The sequence below is a fragment of the Castor canadensis genome, chromosome 1 (genome assembly GCF_047511655.1).
Source record: "Castor canadensis chromosome 1, mCasCan1.hap1v2, whole genome shotgun sequence".
Lineage (NCBI taxonomy): Eukaryota > Metazoa > Chordata > Mammalia > Rodentia > Castoridae > Castor > Castor canadensis.
Window position 1 is genome coordinate 165,356,409 of NC_133386.1, and position 15,803 is coordinate 165,372,211.

Consider the following 15,803-nt stretch of genomic DNA (forward strand, 5'->3'; position numbering starts at 1 on the left):
TCTTCTTCCCTCAAAGTGTTGGTGAAAAAGTCCTTTTGTCTTTAGAAATATAGTGCCATTTCTTTAGGAGCACTAACTAGCCTTTTAAAACTCTTCTTAGAAGTTGCTAACAGCCTTTGGTGTACATTCTTAGCCATATCTTTCTATATTCCATCTTTTATTCATTTTAAATCTGAGCTAACCAGACTAGTTTCTTTCAAAAATCCCTTATTCCTTCCTTAGGATGTTAAGGTCCTTAAAATGATGTATATATCATTGTGTGGGTGTTTAAAAAGGTTGCTGTTTGCCAAACTCAGTGTTAAGTATTTTAATATATTTTCTTAGTTAATTCTTCCAATAAACTTACATGGTATATTCTCTAGCTTTCCTCATTAAAAAAAAAAAAGCTTAAAGATGTTAAGTGATTCTCCTAGACCATTCATGCTCTCTTTACTGTCCTTTCTTTATGAAGGAGAACTCTGAGATTTTGAGAGGTTAAATACTTTGTTCAATGTCACACAACTAGTAGGACCATACAAAGGCTTCCAACCTATGTGTTTCTCAAGTCTGTAGTCTGAGCTCTTTCTCTTCTGCATTATAACTCCCTCATTTCCTTTGAAGTTTTTGACATCTGCTTTCTTAAAATCTTCAGCACCCATCAGCTCCTGCCCTACATTTCCTTTTGTTATTGCAGATTCCAGGATGACATGGTAACTATTCAGCTCTTCCTGTTAGACAGAAGTTGATCCAAAATAGCAGCATCTTTACTGTATCTTCTAGTATTTAAAAGATAATATTGTCAGTAAAGTAAGTAAAACAATTTTTAACTGCTTTACTGTGAGCTGGAAGGGTCTTCTAGTAGCTGTCAAAAGAGTGGAGTTTCCTCATGAACCTCCAGCTTCTTTCTGTGCCGGTTTTGTCCTGAAGGTGGTCCATTATTTTCTGCAGGTTAGTTTCCTGAGACTGAGCAGGAAATTGGATGTGCAGATGGCATAGATATTGAATAGTACACTTGGGTATTGTGATGGATACTGTGTTTCCAGAAGAATAAAGAATCCTGAATTACACCACAACTTTTGGGAAAAGAAGTTGATGATAGTTCTGCCTTCTTATGCATTTTCTCTAATGTTATTCTTTTCCTTTAAAACTAAGCATCAATTTGGCAACCTGATCCCAATTACTCCAATTGATGACAAAGGATCTCTACTTTGTTTTGTTTTGTTTTTCTTCCAGTGCTGGAGATTAATCAAGGGCCTCATACATGCTAACCAAATGTTCTACCACTGAGCTACACCCTTAGCCCAAGAGCTGCCATTTTTGGCACAACTAATGGCTTCAAGTTTGGTTTTAATTGTAATAAGCTTGGGATAAATATATTGCCTGTTAGTAGCACTGGTATACTTACTTTTTATTCCCCACTATATTTTAGAAAAAAAAAGATGTGGTAATAAAACTAGTATCAAGGTTGAGAATGTTCACCAAGATTATACATTATTTATTTCTGGGCTTTTCCCCTTCCTTTTATATTTAATCCATTTCTTTGCAGAAGAAATTCCCTTTTGTTGCTATAGTCTTATCATGAATTTTATCAAATGTCAGGAAAAAGTTATTGTCACTTTCTTATATTAAAATGTTAAATTCACCTTTGTTATCTGTTGCAGTCACCAGAAACTTCTGCTTATCTGCATCAAACATAAATTGTTATCTATCTTAGTCAACAGAAAATTGTTTATTTGCAACAAACTGAAATTAGCTTATACAAATGTGGAATTTGTTGGAAGGGAAAAGGTTCATTAAACCCTAGGATAAGATATGAAGGCAAGACTTTTAAGGGTCTGGAGGGGAAGCACATGGGAAGCCAAGAGCCAAAGTGTTGCTCTCTGTTTTCTGTGGGGTTGCAGGCTACTAAACTAGTGAATGAGTCAATGCTTTGTACAGGAGCCATAAGCAGTTAACCATACTCAGAAAGAATAGATCAAGACTCCTATGAGATGTTTTTCCATTGCCATTATAGAAATATTTATTGCTGTCATTCATTTTCCACATTTTTACAAACCCCTGTAATTTTCCAACTAGGCACAGTGTGATATGCACAGCAGACGCTGAATAAATATTTGTTGAATGAATAAATGTTATAACTCACTTTTATTATTATTATTTTTTTGATGGAACTAGGGCTTGAATGCAGGGCTTCATGCTTGCAAAGTGGGCACTTTTAGGGCATGGTCACTATGGACGTTGGGATTGCTCTGGATGGGATTAATTTGACTGATTTGACACTTAATCTTTGTGTTTTTTGCAGATGATAATTTTCCACCTAATGCCTAAAAGTTTTAGAAGATCGAATAACAGTAGTTCAAGACAACTGGACTTTTGCTTAGTTTTCTTTGAAAACCAGGCTTCCTGATTTGAAAAGTTTTTTTTTAATTGAACAGTTTGATTGAGTTCAACTATAATATGTTGTAAGAACTTTTTAAAATGTACAATGTACCCCAGTACAAAAATAATATGATAATAAAAAATAATTGAACAGTTTGAATTAGTTAAAAGTCTGAATTAGGGAAATCTTTGCAAGAATAGACTTTAGTTAAAAATGTATACAAATTACAATTCTATTTGAGTGTTTAATACATTTAAGATATCTTTGTGGGGAGATCAGGTCAATAAAAGGCTGGACACTATTCACAATAGCCAAGTTATGGAAATAGCCAAGATGCCACACTACAGATGAATGGATTAAGAAATTGTGGTATTTATACACAATGGAATTTTACTCAGCCATGAAGAAGAATGAGATTTTATTACTCTCAAGTGAATGGATGGAACTGGAGAACATCATTCTGAGCGAGGTTAGCCAGCTTAGAAGACCAAAAATCCTATGTTCTCCCTCATATGCGGACTTTAGATCCAGGGCAAATACAGCAATGTTGCTGGACTTGGGTCACATCACAAGGGGAGAGCACATATGGGAGATACGAGGATAGGTAGGAAACCCAAAACATGAAAGTGTTTGATGTCCCCATTGCAGAGGAGCTAATACAGAAACCTTAAAGCGACAGAGGTCAATATGGGAAGGGGATCAGGAACTAGTGAAAAGGTCAGGTAGAGATGAATCAACTGGGTCGTAACACATTAGTACATGGAAGCAATGCTAGGAATCTCTCTGTATAGCTGACCTTATCTCAACGAGAAAAACGCTTTGTCTTTCTTATTATTACTTATGTCTTCTCTTCAACAAAACTGGAGAAAAGAGCAGAACAGTTTCTGCCTGGAAGCAAGGGGGATGGTGGGGAGAGGGAGGGGACCAGGAACATGGGGGAGAAATGACCCAAACAATGTATGCACATGTGAATAAATGAATAAGAAATTTTTTAAAAAGAGGCTGGAAGAAACAGGAGAAAATTCCTTGGCAAAATTGTCTAATACCAAACACCACCCCCGCTAGACTCCTGTCTCGGACTTCTTATTTCACTTTTTACTCCTGACCAGATTTGGTTTGTGGGACTCTTGATACTTGAATTTGCTTTTCTTTTAGCATCCTAACAAGTCCTTTCTGATTCCCATCCAACTCCTTTGATCTCATCACCAATAATTTCAATTTGATTTTCTAGTATCTATCCTTCAATATCTCCCTGGCATCCCCACATGAAAATATTAATTGTTGATTTTATCACATGTATGAGCTCTACCTCACACACTATAGACCAAGGTAGGTTCCCAATCACATACTCCTATAAAGATTCAGTTTTCTTTTGTGAGGATCCAATATTTATGATTAATATATTTCCAAGCCTGGAAATCTATATCTATTCTTATAGAGGCAGGACTTATTCACTATTGTTAACATCTATGGTAGAGTTGCTATGTAGTAATTTTGTCTGTACTTGAAAAATGCTTGAGAGAGAAAGTAAGCACTATTGATAATTACCTTGGTTTTTTTTTTATTATCTTGCTGTATTTATTCCTGTATACAAATGCACAAATGGATAAACTTTTATGTATAAAAAGCAAAGCCATACTGTTTTGTAACCTGCTTCTTTTAATTAGTGGTATATCGTTAGTATCTTTAATATTCTTCTGCAATATCACTTCACAAAGAGTTCAGTTTTTTGTATCATATAACATATAATATATGTATAAATACAATATATGTATTTATTTGTTTTTACTGTTGTGCTGGGTAGGGGTACACTGTGGCATTTATAAAAGTTTTTACAATATTGGGCTTGCAGAGTGGTTCAAGTGGTAGAGCACTTGCCTAGCAAGAATGAGGCCCTGAGTGCAAGCCCTAGTACTGCAAAAAAAAAAAATAATAATAATAATAATAATTCAGATTGACAAAGCAGGGCTGGTAGAGTGGCTCAAGTGTTAGAGTGCCTGCCTAGCAAGCATGAGGCCCTGGGTTAAAACCCCAGGGCCACCAAAAAAGAAAAAAGAAAGGGAATTTATTCTCATTTAATAAGTACTTTGGAATAACCGGTTCACATCAGGATTGCCCAATTCCAGCAAGATAGAACTGTTGTTATTCTAGTCATTAGTGATTTTCTAGTTTCTCTAGGAAGCAATTTTGTTTCTCTATTGAGATTAATTTATTTCTCTTCATGTTTTTAAATATCGTGCTTTAATTTTGATTATTTTTGGAAATGAACCACTTAAAAAATAGAGATTAGATTGAGATGCTTTTTAAAAGCAAACAAACACCATCCCAAGGAACTTAGACTTTTAAAAATTTTTGATATTTTACAACTTATTTACCAGTGTTACTTTTCTTTTTAAAATAAGGAATTAATTATATTACCAGAGGAAAACCCCCCTTTTTCCTTACTCATGAATGATTACCAGTTTCTTTACATTAGGATGACATTAAATCTTTGGATTTTCTTTAGGAGCCCTGTGATTTGAACTAGAATTGTGCTCAAAGTTCTGTTATAGAAATACACTTCCAAAATTTAGGTAGTTTAACTTTTTTAATGTGCCATTTTCAAATGTCTAAGCTTAGACAGTTCTTTAAATGTACATTTAGATTTATAGAAAATATGAATTAGTAAGCACCTTAAAAACCACCTAACTCGGTGGTTCTTCCCCCTTGGCTGCATGTCTGAATACTTGGGGAGCTTAAAAAGTACCATCTTCCCTGTCTCCAGGAATTCTAATTTAAGTGATCTGAGATGGAACCCAGGAATAGGCATTTTAAAAAATGCCTCAGGTGATTCTAATGAGGCAGAAGGGACTGAGGAACTTCTGACTAAATTCATCCTCTTCATTTTATATCTGAGAATATTGAGGCCTTTTTCCTTCAGCTGTCACTGTAGGTTAACAATCCAAATATCCCTGGGAATCGCTAGATGTTTTTAAAAGGGCTCTGTGAAAGTGACATCAGCTTCTTTATTTAGAACCGATCATAATTTTTGTGGCTTCCAACAGATGTCTTGGTTTCTTGAATTATCCATTCACGTCATGGGGCCTTTAAGGCACTTGCTGCCAAAGGAGCCGGAAGGTATGCCTCTTTTTCTGTTCTCCAGGTACTATAGCACATTTTAGCTTATTATTTCTTGCCAGTATTTTTGGTTCAGAATCTTCATTTATCTGAAGTTTGTCTTCTAATATTTTAGATTATATGAATTACATCCCCTTGAAGTTCACAATTTTGAAAATATTTCCTTTTTGCCTTTATACTTGAGTGATTGTTTAGCCCAGGGAACAGCAAATTATGCCCAGTAGTCCAAATCTAGAAGGCATCCTGTTTTTATAAATAAAGGTTTATTAGAATATAATCATGCCCATTCATTTATATATTATCTATGGCCGCTTTCAGGCAAAAAAAAAAAAAAAAAAAACAGCAGAATTGAGTAATTTCAAGAGATGGTATGATCCACAAAGCTGAAAACATTTACCATCTGTCTTTTAATTTAAAAGTTTTCTGACCTCAAATTTAGCTAGTCAAAATTCTTGCACTGCAAGGTATTTGTAGGCATTGCTCCTCTGTCTTCTAGGGTTAAATGATGCTGTGGAGATGCCAATGGTCCACTTGATTCCCAGCCATCCTTTTATTACTCACATTAGTCATATGACCTTTTTGCTTGGGTAGCCAAAGGATTCTTTGTTTACCTCTGAAATCTAGCAAGTTCTGTGCTTTATTTTGGTTGCAATTGTTCTAGAACAATTTGCCTTGGCATATTTTACAAATTATTTTTGTTATTATTGTTTGGTTTTTTTTGATGTTATCTTGATTAAATATAGAATTTGATACCTGTAATCCAAGGATGCTAGTTATCAACATTTTCATTTAACTTTGATGAGCTTTCCTAGCTCTTTTTTTATCTTTATTTTAGCTAGGCATGGTGATAAATGGTTGTAATTCCACCAAATGGGAGGCTGAGGAAGGAGAACCTCAAGCTCAAGGCTAGCCTGGACTGCACAGAGATTTGAGACATTGCCTGTCTCAATTTTTTTTTAATTTATTTTGCTCACGCTTTTAATCCTGAATTCTGTATACCTTACGGAATTTTCAGTAATATATATTCATCCTTTCCTTGACTGCTTTATTTCTGCTTTGAGATTGTTAAACATTTTATTAAATTCTTGCATTATATGACAACATTTGATCATGATTTTATCTACTAGAAGCAACATTTTTGTTTTGTAAATATTTGTTTCCATGTGCCATTAGTTTTGTCTGTGTCTTTCCTGTGTTTTCTTATAATATATTTGTATAGTTAGTGTACTGCTTCCTTTTTTATCACTACTTATCTTTGAATGAGAAAAGTCCTTTTTGACAAGCTATTTACAGGAGAAAGGACAGGGTTGTGATCTTGTTAATAATTCTCTCTGGTTCATGGCCATGTCAGGGACTGCTAATTACATTTTCCTATATCAATTTCTCTGTTCTTTTATAACAATAAGAAAGCAGTTCTCTTTATTGTCATTGTACCCTGCTAAAAATCCTAAAATTCCCAGCAGTCTTTGTAGCTATTCGTGGTCATATTACTAAACTCTGTCCAATCTCTAAAGCCAAATTGTTGATTGGGACTTCTGGCTCATTTCCTTAAGAGTGGGAGGAACATGGGGTCATCCTCCTCATCCCTGCAGCCTGGAATACAGATGTAATGGCTGGTGCTCCAAAAGTCACCTAAAACCATGTCACCACATGGACGTCACCATCTTCCTTGAAGATGGAAGTCATGTATAGAGGGTATTGCACCAAAAAGTTTGGAGCCTGGTTTCCTAGTGACAAGATAAAGCCACTATACAAATCCTATTTATAAATGAAATTCTTTTAAATGCAAGAAAATAATTGTCTATCATTCTAAAGTCTTTTGGGGTTTTCTGTTTCACAGTTGAGCTTAATTTTAACTAAAATGTAGTAAGACTTTATGACACAGGGTTGTGTGCACGTGGTCTGTGAGTGTGCAAGAGAATTGTTTTGCCTTTATATTTTCACTGTTCAACAAAGGTGTTAGCTTGTATTCAGAGTCTTTCTCATCCCGCCTCATCTTGCCAACAGGTTGCTTTCTATTGAGATGTCACATCTATTTGATTCTGTTTGTAGCCCCAGCTTTCCTATTTACCTGAGATGCCAAAAGAGAACCAGTGATGTTCTCATAAGCCTACAGACTCCAATATTGTTGTTTAAACAAGAGATTGGTAGTTGCTCTTCTTGAGTTTATTATTTTTTAGGAAAACAGGTGTTCTACAGGCTTTGCCTGAACTCTACATTTTCAGATGGATCCTCTATTGTTCTGTGAGCCTCTGTCCTGGTCTCTGCATCTCTGCATTGGGCAGCCACTTTCTCACATACTATACTGTGGTTCCAATTTATAGCTATTTCCTAATTTTGTGAAAGACAGAGTTTGCATTTGTAAGTGCCTTCCTCCTTTTTCTTTTTCTTTCTTTCTTTTTTTGTTTTTGGTAGTATTGAGGATTGAACTCACAGCCTTGTAAGCGCTCCACCATTTGAGCCAGGTCCCCGAATTGCCTTACCTTATTATTGCAGGGTGAGTTCGGAGAAGGATGTAGGCATATTTACTTCATGCTGCTTTGTTTTAAAAATAGCATTTTTTTGTAGAAAAGGATATAAGTTCTTCAATCAGTGACATTATTATTAACATTGTAGAGAAAGTTTTCCCAAACTTTCCCTCCCTCAGTCTTATTATCTCTTTTAGTAGATTGATAGATCACCTCTTTAACTTTCGGCAACATGATCTGGAATATCATTAAATAGTCTACAATGCTAGTTTTAATTATTCTTTGGAAGTTTTAAAGTATGGATCTATCATAAGTTATTAACCAGTTCCCTAAATGTGGACATTGACTTCTTACACATAGGCTATTATAAATAATTCTGCAATACACATATTTTTTCCCTTAACAAAATAAGCTAAACTTGCCTTTACTTTTCACATTTCCTTAGACAGTCTTTCTGCAGTGAAATTTTAGCTCAATCAGATGGTCATTCATTATGAATAAGTAACTATGAGGTTCTTAGTATTATTCAAGGTTAGTGAGGAGGCTGAACGGTAAATGGGTACCCTAGAGCTCTGTAAGTATTTCATTCTCACCACTAGAATTGAGGTAATGTTCTTGAAACATGGCAGGCCCGGGCTTTAGCTGTTTGTGTGAACATAGGCACAAAAGGCTACAGACTCAAGGATTGCTACAGCTGCTCTGCTGGGGGTTCCTAACATTATAAGACACAGAGGTCCTCTCAGCCGCCTGTTAAGGTCTTTTAAAAAAGAATTTTTTTATTTTAAACTAATTTTAGACTTGTAGAGTAGATAGAAAAGTATTGCAGAATTACCTCCTATCTCTTACTCTATGTTCCTTAAAGTTAGCATCTTATATAACCATAATATAAAGATGAAGAATGGGGTGTTAACATCAGTACTATACTGGAACTAAACTACATACTCGTGATGAGTTTCACCAATTTTTCTAATAACATCCTTTTCCTGTTCTGAAGGCTAGTGATGACTCCATGTTGTATTTAGTTATTTTCTTCCTGTGTTCCAGTCTATAACAGTTCCTTATTTTATGTGATATTCATGTTTTTGATAAAGACTGGTCACTTACTTTGCAGAATGTCACTCATATGAATTTGTCTGATGTTTTCCTCATGACTAGATTGAGGTTGTGTGGTTTTGGTGAAAATAACACAAAAATTCTTTTGTAACTTCCTTAGTGTATCATATTGAGTTCATGACATCAACATTTCTTATTTCTGGTGATGTCTACCTCGATCAGTTGGTTAAAGTGGTGTCTGCCCAGTGTCTTCACTATAAAGTTGTTGCTGTTCCCTTTTTAATTGATAGATACCTTGGGTGAGATGCTTCCAGTCTATGCAAATTCTATTTGTTCTCAAGATTTTGCCCAGTAACTTTGGCATCCATCAATGGGTCTTGTCTGTAGCAATTATTATTGTAATGTTTTCCTAATGGTTAGTCAGTATTTCTCCCTTTCCTTCTGTGTTTATCAATTAGAATTTGTTGTGAGGAAATCTATTACTTTCCCTCATTTCTTTATTTGATTATTTATTATATCATTATAGTGATATGGGTGCTTTTTTTTCTACAGATTAAAAATCTAATCAAATAATATTATTTATTCCCAGTTCTTTTTCCTTAGCTTCACAGTATCTTATCAAGACACAATCTCCCCAATGCAGGAGGCTTCACAATACTTGATTTCAAATCATACTACAGGGGCAAAATAACAAAAACAGCATGTTATAGGCATTAAAATGAGCATGTAGACCACTGAAAGAAAATAGAGGACTCAGAAATATATCCACACATTTTCAGTCAACTGATTCTTGACAAAGGTGCTGAAAACATGCATTGGAGAAAGTACTGCCTCTTCAACAAATGGTGCTGGGAAAACTGGATATCCACATGTAAAAAATTAAAACTAGCCTTCAACCTCTCACTGTACAAAAATCAATGCAAAATGGATCAAAGATTTTAATGTAAGACCTGTAATTTTAATGCTACTAGAAGAAAATATAGAGGGAACACTTCAAGATATTGGTGCAGGCAATGATTTTCTGGATAGGACTTCAATAGATAAGGAAACAAACCCAAAAATTGACAAATGGGATTGCATCAAATTAAAAAACTGCTGCACAGCTAACAAAATCAACAAAATGAAGCTACCACTCACAAAATGGGAGAACTAAGATATATAAAATAAATTAATATAATGTATAACATATAAAGAACTAAAAAACAAAAAACAAAAATGAGGAAATAACCTGAATAGACAGTTCTCAAAAGAAGTACAAATTGCCAATAAATGCATGAAAAAATGTTCAACATCTTTAGCCATCTGGGAAATTTAAATCAAAACTATATTAAGATTCTGTATCACCCCAGATATTATCAAAAATCAAAACAAAATAACAAATGGTGGCACGAATGTGGAGAGAAAGGAACCTTTATATACTTTTGGTGAGAATATAAATTAGTGCATCTACTGTGGAAACCAGTGTGGAGGTTCTTTAAAACACTAGATCTACCATGTGAGTTCTGGACAATGGAGTAGCTGTGCAGCCATCCCCACAGAAACCCTGTTTCTCTGAACAGTAGTCACCTCTCAGTCCCCCTCAACCTTTGCATCTGTCAACCACCAGTCTGATTTCTGTCTCCATGAGTTTCCTTGCTCTGCCTATTTCACATAAATGGAATCATGGAGTGTATGAGTTCTGGATCTGGCTTCTTTCACTTAACAGAATATCCTCAAGGTTCATACATATTGCAACATACTGCTTCCTTCTTTTAAAAATATTTTATTAAAAGCATATTAATTGTATGATATATGAATTATATATCATGAGAAAAAAACATTCTGAATTATAATTGTAAAAAAAAAAATCTCAGCCAGCCACTGGTGGCTCACAACTGTAATCCTGCAACTCAGGAGGAACTTGGTTTGAAGCCAGCCCAGGAAAGTAGTTTGTGAGACCCTATCTCGAAAAAAACCATCACAAAAAAGAGCCAGCAGAGTGGCTCAAGGTATAGGCCCTTAGTTCAAAACCCTAGTACTACAAAAAACAAACAAACAAACAAAAACAACCAGAATAACAAAACCGAGCAAGGAAGAAATAGGAAGATTAAAGAAACACCATTTCTCATACTTACAGAGATTAGTATGTTAAGACTGTTAACCCTGTGTGCTTTTGTTATGTAAAATGTTTTTAAATTTTTATGTAGTAAAATTAGCAATCTTGTTTTTAATTTTCTCTGGATTTTGAAGCACTCTTAGAAAGCTTTTTTCTATACTAAGGTTCAAGAGGAGTTCAACTATGGTTTCTTCTACCATCTTTTATATTTAGATCTCTAATCCATTTGGAGTTTATACACATGATGATGTGAAATATGTATATAATTTTATCTTCCTTCAAACAGCTACCCCATTGTTCTAGACCTATTTATTAAAGAGCTTCCTTCATTATCCCAGTGATCTGATTTGTTTCCTAAGCACAATGTTTTGGGACTTTCTATTCAATTTCACTGCTATCTCTATTTAGGCACCAATACCAAATAATTTTAATGATGGAAGCTTTATATTTGTTTTAACATCTAGCAAGGCTAGTTATCTCTTATAGTCTTACTTTTTCAGTGTTTCTTATTTATTTTTCCATGTTTGTTTCTCCAAGTAAACTTTGCTGCCAACTTGTATAGCTTTATAAAGTAGCTTGTTGGTATTTACACTGGAATTGTATTGCTATTGGAAGGCCAGTCTCCTGGCCTCCATGCCAGTTCACAAATAACAAGACCAAGGTTTTTGAGGAAAAGGAAATAAGGTTTATTATTCATCAGATGAAGAGAAGGACAGGGAGAATCAATGCCTAAAAGCTCTGTTGTCCCACTTCTGAGAGAAAATGTCCACTTTTTAAAGGGATGTTCAGGGGCTCAGTTTGAGTGCACAACAAAACACAGGTCCTATGATAGGTGCTTCTGGTTTGCTGGTGTCACATCTCCGAGCCTGTATGTCTTGGTTAACAGGTTTCCTCCTCCTTGATGGTCAGAGAGCGATAAGGGAGAGAAGAGGGAGAAGACTGCCTGACTTAATTGGAGATTAGAGAGTGTTAACTTTGGTCTCTCCAGCATGGAGAGAGAGAGAGAGAGAGAGTGAGTCAGTGCATAGCAACCTGGCCAATATGCAATTGAACTATGCCAAAAGTTTTCCCTTTTATAGTCTGGCTATAGTATTAAGTTTCTAAATTAATTTATAGAAAACAGATGCCTTTGTAATGCTGACTTAACCAAAAAAAAAAAAAAAGATGTCTTTTAAAAGTCTTTCAGGAGTGATTTACAATTTTTTTTTATCAATTCTTTTGATTGATCTAGACCTAGAAAAAAAAGTCCTAGGTTATACATGGACAAGAAAGAAGAAAAAAGGGAGACTAGAAAATGTATCAAAGGATTTGTTCAATCTACTTGCATTGCCTCATTAATCCTTATGACCATCCTGTAAAGCAGGCCTCGTTTGCCATATTTTACAGTAGTAAAATATGAACTCCCCTGGATGCCTCCACTCCACCTTGTTATTTGTAAAAGCATGGCAGGTAATGGGAACCTAGGGAAGGAAGTATTGATGATAATTTATGCTCCAGAATGAAACTAGAATTATGACTATTCTGGACTCAGTGTCAAGCCCAGTGCTGGAGTCTGGTCTTCAGTTTTGTGCCCTTTGCTTTTAAAGGGTCATTGCTAGGCTTGGATAGCAAAAGGATTTTATGTTTATGTTAACACTAACTGACTGAGCATAGCTGCCTATAGTGCTGGGTTGAGATGTTTATCTGGGCACAGTGGAAGAGTGTGTAGGGCTCTATTGGCAATATCTTCCATGAGTATGAAGATAGGGAGAAGGGACATTCCAACCACCTATCAGCCCAGCAAGGACTGTATAGTGTGTACAAAGAGATGTGATAAAGATAAGGTGGAAACTTATAAGTATAAATAGAATGTAATGTTCGAATACAGGGCTACAATGGGGGAAAGCCGTGCTGATTGTTCATAAATTTTTGGAAAAAAAGTATCAGCTCTTCTATGTGGGATTTCTGTGGCTGGTAATGAACTGATACAGTCTCATTAGTTCATCTCAACTGTGAAATGTGAATGGGTTGGACACTGAAGCAAAGATTCATAAGATGTTTCTAGTGGTAATCTTGCAAATTTCCTAGAAAATCTAAATTGCAAAATGAATATATAAAGGAATAGTTGTGGAAGTATCTTTAGCCCAAAAGATGCTTAAAAAATACCAAGTCATTGTGAAGGTCATAAAATGGACTTTCTTTCATAGACTTACACAATGATCTATTGATAAACTTGACACATGTAAAAGGAGAATTAAATTTTTTTTCATATGACACAAAATAAGTCCCTAAGAAGTTAGAGAACATTATTTTGGCTGCAGGCATATTTGATATCAGTTGAACTTAAATTCTCAGGAATTCAATACTTATTACATTTTTGTCCAAAGAGGACATGAGGAATGATATGGGCTGCTATCAGTCAACAGAGTGTTTTACTTGGAACTATGAGAAATATGTGCAAGTGGTCAGAGTGCTGAAAGAATGGAACTGCAATAGGCTATCAAGAATGCGTGAATGATTAATATGTAAGAGCAACAGTGTGGATTGAAATATATTGCACATTTGATTGAGCTGGAAAAGTGTGGGTGGGAGCTAATACCTATAAATGTACATGGGTTTATTTTAATATCTTACATTAATAGACACTATCCAGATCCATTAAGAGGTTGTCATCAAGACTCATCAATTTTTCTTACATTATCCTTGTATCTTCCCTTCCTTTCTATTTCCTCTCCCTTTCCTCTAGTTAAGACCATCATTTCAGGTGTCACCTATTTCAATGGTTTTCCAATTAATCAACATGACCAGTCTTCCCCAAATCAAGTTGGCAACACCTAGAAACATCAGGTCAGTATTTCCAAAGCATTACTCTTCTCTCCCAATTCTTTATTTTTCATCTCCCTAACCCCACCAAGTTATCTAGAACAGTGGATTTTAAACTATACCTGAGGACCATGCTTAGTATGCTCCAGAAATAGGCATTGTATTTACTTCTATTCAGACATTGTCTTTTTAGAACCTAGCACAATGACTGAGGCAGAATAAGCATACAGTGAATATTTGTTGAATGAATGAACAATATGATTTATTGGTTTCTGGGAAATGTAATTTGAAAAGGATAAGAGACTGGGATTCTGAGCCCTTTATTCTATCACAAATCAATGGTTCCACTGACACCTGCTAATTATATTTGTGTTCCCAAGTAAGTTTGAAACAGAGTCCTGTTGCTTTACATGTTTGAAAACCAATGAACTAGGTAAAGATGTATCTCTTACACTGACATTGACTGACTAAGAATGGGGGCTCAGTGGTAGAGCACTTGCCTTATGTGTGTGAAGCCCTGGGTTCTACCCCTAGAATTACAAAATAAAAAATAAGTGAATAAATAAAACCCCAAATTAATCTTTCAAAATTGATTGCTAGTACTCCCCAAAATATAGAGTATATCATCGTTATGTTTTTGCTTAGTAACCCTCACCCAAATCCCATGGATCTATGGGGCTGCCTTGTGTGATTCCATTCCTTAGCAACAGGTTTGACCCAGGCCTGGCCAGTTGTAATGCCTTGACATCCAGGCCAAAATTGATTTGGTTAGTCAGCTGTAGCCCAGCTATTCACAGAATTCATTCCTGGGATTCAAACATTTTTATCAGAAAAAAAGCAATAGCAATCTGGTCACTTTTGTGGCTTAAGCTACCAGAAACTCTTCAGGTTTAAGTTTCCTAATATTTGGATAAAGGAAATCTGAAGTGGAAGAAATAAGTGAAAAGAGAGGAGAGATGAGAGATAGAGGGAGCATCTTGATGGCCCTTGAGTCCCTTATTCTACATGTTTCTTAGGCTGTCAAAAATTCAGTTTTAGGGAAGCAGACCCTGAAATGGAGTTTGGGGTGCAGAACATTTATTAGAGACTAAGATTTATGGAAAAGAGAAGGAGGAAGTAGACTCAGGAAGAAGGACAGATGAAGTCTATATAAGACTTGGTCAACCCCACAAAGAGCTCTAGAGCATAAACCACTCATTGGAATTGTTCTGAATGGACTGAGATGGTCTGAGTTTTACAATCCCAAAATGATCAGTCACTAGAATGTGACTTGCATGTGCTTACAGTACATCTTAATTAGATTTATCCTTCCATTGGCATGCTCATGGGCAAAGCAGTTCTCTGCAGCTGAAGAAAATTCTAAAATAACTGCCATTCGAAGGCTGTGTACCAACTACATCTGGGAGCCGCATCTAGGAAACAACCCTCTGTGAAAGAGAACTTGGAAAGTACATCCCTGTGTCCACCATGGACCCACATTTGCTTGTCTTTATCATATTTGATGTTCAACTCCTTCTTTTTAGTTATATGGAATTCTCCAATATGCTTTCAATATAGTTCCTTTTTATTTAATCAGGTAAGATTTTTATCACTAAAAAAGTTCTGACTAACATCTTCTAGTGAGATTGCCCTCCAAAATATTGTCTCTGCCCCTTTGTCCTTGAAATGCCTGTGTGTTTTGAGAGTAATTTTTCAACTTTTATTATTATGAATTTTTTATTTATTTGCATATAATAGCTGTACTTAGGGATACATTGTGATATTTGCATGTGCTTATAATACATCTTAATTATTTATCCCTCCATTGCTTTCCCTCTTCCCCCCCACCCACCTTCTTAGAACAATTTCAACAGGTTTCATTCTTGTATTTTCATATATGAATACAAAATACATCCACAATATTTACCCT

General features: G+C 35.4%; 1 protein-coding gene across 4 annotated transcripts in view; it reads left to right on the forward strand.

Moving 5' to 3' along the window:
- Nucleotides 1-15,803, forward strand: part of LOC141411449 (uncharacterized) — a 146,806-nt gene that overhangs the window by 74,127 nt on the left and 56,876 nt on the right. For 3 of the 4 annotated variants that reach the window (XR_012436198.1, XR_012436200.1, XM_074043222.1), the window contains one exon: nt 13,818-13,918. Coding sequence is in view for 2 of the 4 variants with exons in the window: in XM_074043222.1 (XP_073899323.1) it covers nt 13,818-13,918 (101 nt within the window). In the remaining 2 variants the exon portion in view is untranslated. Of the gene's footprint in view, nt 1-2,281; nt 2,466-13,817; nt 13,919-15,803 lie in introns of those variants that run through there. The other variant, XM_074043229.1, reaches the window with a different exon arrangement.